The sequence below is a fragment of the Strix aluco genome, chromosome Z (assembly GCF_031877795.1).
Source record: "Strix aluco isolate bStrAlu1 chromosome Z, bStrAlu1.hap1, whole genome shotgun sequence".
NCBI lineage: Eukaryota > Metazoa > Chordata > Aves > Strigiformes > Strigidae > Strix > Strix aluco.
Genome location: NC_133971.1, coordinates 51,093,171 through 51,100,443, shown reverse-complemented (window position 1 = coordinate 51,100,443; position 7,273 = coordinate 51,093,171). Strand labels below are relative to the sequence as shown.

Below are 7,273 nucleotides of genomic sequence, written 5' to 3'. Positions count from 1 at the left end.
CATTCTGCCTTCCCTATTCTTCTTGTGTCTCCACCCTCTATTTCTCCCAGTTTTAATATTCTCTTGCTCTGCACCAGTCCTACTCAAGCACCTAATTTGTCCTTCCTAATAGTAGCACTACAGTCCTCTTGCTTCCACCACTCCAGACTTCTTACGGTTCTTCCAGCTATGTAGTCTCGCCTCCTAAAGGAGTCTACTGCGACATGCCTAGATCACGTCTTACTTCCAAGTCCTGCCCTATGCTCCTTCTCTGCTTTTCCAAGCAGACCACCACCACTGGTGATGTTCCTAATGCTGCCTTACTAGAAATCTGCTTATAGAAATAAAACCACTTTCTTTAAGTAGGAAGGCTGCTACCGGTTTGGATACCAGGACTGTTCTGGTAGCCTGAAGATGCCCCTTGGACCTCTCTGACATCTGCGATACAGGTACAACTAACTACTCTACCCTTTTCACTTGCACTGCATTGCAAAATCAGAATGATGGTTATTCCCAAAGCTCTTTTTGCTGACTGAAAGTGTCTATATGCTGTGTCTTTGGGCTCAGCAATGGCAAACGGTGCACTTAATCTGGTTTGAGAGGTCTTCAGTTATCTGTGTTTGGAAGTCCCTTAGAAAAAAAGAATGTGCCTTAATGACTGGCAAGTAGAAAGACATCCTGGTGTCTACTGTATGCCTGAAATGCACAAACTGACTTGCCACAAATGCAACAGCTGCAAAGTTATTTGCTTTGATTCTGAGCTGCATTTCAAGCATATGAAGTAAGGCACCACTACTAAATAAGCTGAGAATGTTCATCATCTCTCTAACAGTAAACCACTGCCACTTACTTTAAAGCTCAATGTTTCATTCTTTACACAGAATGGGTAAGAAACTTAGAATTATTTCACAGTAAAAAGGAAGTATGTATAAAAAAATAAGCAGAATGCAGTTGTCAATTTTAATGTATTACAAAGGCTTGACTTTAGAAACAGGTTCTAATGCTGTTCTTGCACGCAGCTCTCTTCCAAAAGACTCTGTTGAATATCCCTTGACATATATCACATATGCCACACTCTCATCAAAATACATCAACATGCCATACTCTCATCAAATTTCACATGAAGAGAATATTTCAGATGAAAACGCTTTGTCCGGCTAATGATCAACTGCATCTGTGTAGAAACTACTCAGAAGAATTATAAAATCCATTTAGTAAGGCCACACAACTTTGAAAGTCCGGTATATTGAATAAAATAATTTTATTTGTACTTACTTGTTTTTTTTTTTTTTAACAAAGTTTATGGAATCTGAAAGTAGACAATAAAAGGTAACTTTTAACTGAGACTTAACATGGGAGATTCTCTACCCAAAAATATGTCAAACATTAAGAACATAAAGAACTCCAAGGTTCTGTGCTATACTGTATGATATGTAAACAGATTTTGAAAATACTTGCCTATTATATATGTTGACACAGTATGCACAAATAAAAAAAAAGTTTAAATGCCTCAAGGGATTCCTTAGAAGTAAAGCCATTTGAAGAGCCATTTACAGTCTGCGGTGACAAACTTCTATATAATCAAAATACTTCTTTTTATCACAATGCAGAATAACCTGCTGAAGGCAACTCCCTATCGAAGTGATGCCAGCAACACAGATCTGATTGTATGACCCAGCACTTAAAAGAGCACATTGGTTATACATGGCTTTTAACCTTGGGCTACAATTATGCTACCAGAACTAAATTCAAGTTTAAATCAGTCATGTAGAGAGGTGTGTGTCATCTGAACACTGTTTAGAGTCCTTGTTCTCCAGATCTGATGAAGGTGGTGAAGGCGCTCTGAGGTTCTTGTGCTTACATTCAGGGCAGGATGAACTTTGCAAATACCAGATTCTCCAATTAATGACAAACCACAGATCCCAAAGTAGGCGTGTAAAGCATCTCAAAGAAGAACAGAAAAAGAAAATTACGTCAGGCTGTAACAGCCAAGTGTTCCTGTATTCCAACACCCCTGAATAATTACAGCCAAGGAAAACAAATAAACAGGTGCTACATTTTAAACTTGAGTTTTGACAGAAGAAATCAATTTCTGCCCAAAGCCACCAGTGTGAACTGATAGTCTGCAATCTCTGAAATGAGAGACTAGTTTTGTTTTATAACAATTCTTGCCCACTACTTTATTTCTTCTGAGTGCTCAGGCCAAATAGCAAAAGATTTTGAGCATCTGGAAATAATTTCTGTCCACAAAGCCAATTTTTTTCCCAAACATGGAAGAATTTTTTGGCTGATTATTTGATTAACAGCTGGCTACTGAAACACCAAATTAGTCCCAATAGCTGCCAAACAGCAAGGTTTAGAAGTATGAAAGAAGTACTTTTCCTAGCTTTCCCTCTTCCTGAGAGAATACCCTAAGGATAGGAAATTCATGAGGTGGCTTCATCAGCCGTAGCAGATGACTGCCACCAAAAAGAGATGCTCTTACTCCCCTGTCCCACACTGTTCCTGCTGCCTACCCTATACCAGCACTACAGCGTGTTGAACACCCCCCATGACCTAAAGCAATTGAAAAAACTTGGAAGAAAATTAACCCAAGCAGCAGCAAATGGTCAGTTTTCTGACATTTTAGTGAATTAAACAGCTTTACAGAAGCTTTTGATATACACCAAAGCCAGTGCAAAAAGGAGAAAGGATGTGCTGTACTTGGGGAAGCTGGGAGGAAGAGAAGTGAATCTGTCTCCTCTGGGCAGCAGCAAGCCATTAGATTAGATTATCTGCCCATGAAATCACAGGCTAAAGATGGGAAGATGATGTGAATTTAATGTGCCCCTCACAAATTCTTAACACTTAGTAATCTTTTGGAGGTGTCAGTAAATTCATATCTGACTAAAGTTATATCACAAGAAGGCATCTGGAGAGAGAGACTCTGAAAGAAGGCTTTTGCTTATCAGTATTAACATGCAGACAAACACATGATACAGCCCCTACTGACCTTGCAGAGAGTATGGCAGGCAAGGAGACCTCAACTTCAGGAAATACAGTATATTAACCCCTGTGCACAGCTGCATTTATATGCACTAAAAACCATATACAAAGCTAATTAACTGTATAAGACTATTTGCTGGGTTTAGCCACAAAGTTCAACAGTTGTGCAAATCCATGCTGACAATACTCAAGTTAGTTCTAGCCAAAACACATACATGCAGCCTGTTGTACTCCTCTGTTTCAAGCTATGAAATACACCAAGTTTTCAAGGTCAAAAAAACATAGGTCCAAACATTTTGTTTCATAAGTAACTCACAAACACAGAATGCAGCATGCAACCTCGCAACTGCTAGGCTGTTGTCTTAAAAACATAACAAAATAAGGTGTATTTATACTTCTACAAGAGCTAATCTCACTTCAGTGTTTTACATGTAGTAATCATGCACACTTATTTTCATCCTCTCATGGTTTTATGTCAAATCTTTTGATCTTTCTCTTGCATAGTCTGTAATTCACATGTGCTTCTAATTCTTTTATACTGCATGTCATTTGAAGGTAACAAGTGAGATGCATTAGAGTTGCAGCATGACCTCCTGGAGCATGCAGCAGTACATCCAGCAATTTAAAGTTTATTTAAATCTAGTCAAGACTCATGCACAAGTCTGGAAAAAACCCAAATGGCTTAGGTATGTGTTCTAGCAAAATGTTGTGGATTAACCCTGGTAGGCAGCTAAGCCCTGCACAGTTGCTCACTCACTTCCCCTCCTCCACCCCCAGTGGGAGAAGAGGAAAGAAGAGTAAAAGTGAGAAAACTTGTAGGTCAAGATAATGACAGTTTATAGGAAAAGCAAAAGCCACAGGTGCAAGCACAACAAAATAAGGAAAGTGTTCACCACGTCCCATCGGCAGGCAGGTGTTAGCCACTTCCCAGAAAGCAGGGCTCCATCATGCTTAATGGTTAGATGGGAAGACAACTAGCATTTAAGAGCCTTTTGACTTTTTAGATTCATTTTCAAAGGCAAGAAAGTTCACTGCTCAGTAAGCACAGTGGTTCAGAAAAAGTGTTAAATAATGCTACTGGCCTTCAGAACCAACAATGTATTGTTAGCCTGTTAGTAAAGTGTGAAATCTTTCTTGTGGTGACATACAGCGATCAAAAGACAGTTTGCCTTTCAGGTAGTAGACTGAGCTTGTAGGAAGCTCAGCTGTGCATGTGTGACAATGAAATCTCAGTTCCACAGAAACAACCTTTGCAATGCTGCACTTATAGTCATTCTTCACATTAGAACTGCATTAATTTTTTACACTGTCCTTCAAAACATGAACACAGACTTATGTCACCATCTGCCCAAGGAAAGAATGCTGCAATAAGCCCACCTATTACAACAAAACAAGAGAGACTGCAAAAGCTTGCTTTATAGGAAACAGCAGCTTTCAGGCTGGAACACTACACAAATCAAAAGGAAAACAGCTTTATTATTAGTCTTGACTTTTTCAAATCTTATCTCATACAATCACAGCTATGCTAAAAGACAGGTTAAGGAACTTTGCACGACTGGGGTTTTAAACAGATTTTTTAAATTGCTAGCTCACCAAGTAAATGGTTCATCAAGGTCAACAGAAATATTTCCTCCAAGTGATACTGACTGATCTATATAATGCAGAGTAAATACAGCTAAGTCCTCAGGAATCCTATGCTGGTTTTCAGGGGAGTGGGGGGAGCACATCTATCACAAGCACTGTGTTTTCAGTGTGGGTCCACCTTGAAAAATTCTCCACTGTTGCTCCAATGAAATGATGAAAGGATGAAATATCAGGGCACAGATTCTGAACAGACTCATCCTTTATTATGACTGAATTTTTTGCTTATTTGGTCAGTTTACAGACTGTTTATTGTCCCTGTACAAAATGCCACTGGGCAACACTACTGGTACATGGTTTGTCTTCAGAAGTTTGCAATACCTTCACTTAATTCTAGCATCTTTTCAAATTTTTTAAATTAAAAAGATTTTAGCATCTTTTCAAGTTTTTCACAGTTCAAATTATCCACTTCTAAAAGGATAATAATTAACTCTCAGAAATACTATGTATAATTGCTATGTGTAACTACAATCTGTAAATCATAGTAACTACATAAATTTTGGCTGTTTTTACATACATCAGTGACTTCTGAATAAGCTGAAAGGATTCCTTTATTAAGGAAACAAATGCGTTGAAATATTCTACTCAGCTGATTTACAAAGATACCCACTGCACAATATTCCCTTTAACTAGAATAGTTCAACACATATGTAAAGGCTTGTCCAGGTCTAAATAGACAGTGATACTCTTTTAGCAATAGTCTAAACAAGAAGGAAAAACTGTATCTCCCTCTTTCCACTTAAGTAATGAAAGTCATTATATTTTAAGGAAGGGTTTTTTGCATTTTTTGAGGGACACTGAGGAGAAAACTTCCTTTACACCTCTCACATGTCTGACTGCTGGAATGTACTTCTACCTTAGAACACACTCATGATTTTGAAAGGTAAATTTACCTGGATGGCTATCTGGCCACTTGGCAAATCCACCAACAAGGCGATCTTGAGTTGACAGGATGTAATTTCGGTTTTTCTCAAAATTTGTATATTGAAAGATGTTCAAGAGCTGAAAAGAAATTAGACCATTACAGTAATACACAAAATCTTAGTGTGTTTTTAGTACTAAAATATAACGCCTATTTATGAGCTAAGCAGTGATAGCAAAGATAATACTAATCTGATAAACCTCCATATCCTGCATTTTTGCAAGATGAAAGACCTTTACAGTGATCTGTGCATATGTATGCATTTGTGCAAAATATATAACTCTTTCAAGCAAATAAAAGATATGATCCTTAAAGAAAACGAAACAAGTCAATAACTATCTTGTAGCTGTTCTGTACACTACCTTCAATGTTGCTCCCACCCAAAAGGAATAGCAAGTGTCTACAGGTTTGTTGGGTCGTCCATGGTAGCCATTCTGTTGTCTCATTATACACCACCTTCTTATTCTGTTCAGTTCTTTTTCTGAAAAAACTTCCTCCAGTTTACCCATCAAACACAGTGATGCAATACCACAAAATGTAGAGCCACCTGTGAGAAAAGAGTTGTTTTTGCAATGTTTTGATACTCAGGTTTTTCACTGAATCCTGTATGACCTCAGTCAGAACTTTAACTAGGGTAGGAACAATTAAATCAATGGATTTTTAAAATTATAAAAATGTCAATTTTAAGTCTAAAGTTCAGCACGTATGTCAAAAGGGGAAAAAAACCCCCTCAACCCAACTCTTGCACAAAGAAATCTGAATTTATACTCTTGAAGCTGGATTGCCTCTCAATTCTACACAATTTACATTACACAGCAGTCCAGAAATGAGTAAATTGCAATGCAGCAGAAAACATTTCTTCATATGTAACTTAAAGAAAGCTACTGGGATGCCAGCAATCAGACTGAAGCAGAGATGACAAAGGCAGTCTCAGGCACAATCGCCCTCAGAGGATGTAAACAGACAGAAGTGTCTGATGAGCAGAAAGCCAAAAAAATTAAGAGGAAAAAAAAAAGGTATGGTTAACACTATGAAAAGACTGCTGGACTCTCATGGTTGTAATAAACACAAGTTATGCTTCTAAGGAATTTTTTGTCGTCAAGGAAACTCCACAGTAAAATTTGGAATTAGAAAAGAAACTCATGTTCTTTATCTGTGTATCATGGCCATCCCTTTTTAAAGGCCATCAAAACTCATTCTGAGTCTATTACCCAATATGATAAAATTACAACCTGGGAAAGACCACAAGCAAGCTGCTGATACAAGACTTGGGGCCCAAGTCCCAAGTTCCTTACACTATCCTGGTGATAAAAGACCCCAGGAACTCTAAGATTATTTTCATTCTGATGCTGAAATGCAGCAGGAGAAGGATGCTGAAGCAATGCTATCTGTCATCACTAGCATTTTACAGTAACTTAACTGATTTTTTAAATACACAGGGGTGTAGTTTAGATTTTCAACTTTATCCATCCTGCAGGAAGAAAACAGGTGGAATTCTATCAAAGCTCAATACTAAGGATAAAGCTAGCAAACATCTGATAGATTTAGTATCAGTCACATGTAAGTCAATAGTTTCTCTGTCACAAGCAGACCACTACTTCATGGCATAGAAACATTTGCTTAAAACTATCAGTCTCTTGGGAATTCCTATCTTCACAACTACCAACTGTTTACAAAAATTAACTGCTACTTCAAGATATGAGTCCCCAGTGGATGCTGTGCTCTATCAGAGGAAATGTTTCTAGG

At 38.0% G+C, this 7,273-nt stretch overlaps 1 protein-coding gene across 1 annotated transcript in view; it reads right to left on the bottom strand.

The window, feature by feature from the left end:
- Positions 1 to 1,216: 1,216 nt before the first annotated feature.
- PGGT1B (protein geranylgeranyltransferase type I subunit beta) overlaps positions 1,217 to 7,273 on the bottom strand; it is a 36,602-nt gene continuing 30,545 nt past the window's right edge. Inside the window, 4 exon segments of the mRNA XM_074812334.1 lie at positions 1,217 to 1,789; positions 1,792 to 1,923; positions 5,499 to 5,607; positions 5,890 to 6,074. Of these exon segments, the coding sequence (XP_074668435.1) occupies positions 1,743 to 1,789; positions 1,792 to 1,923; positions 5,499 to 5,607; positions 5,890 to 6,074 (473 nt within the window). The 3' untranslated portion in view covers positions 1,217 to 1,742.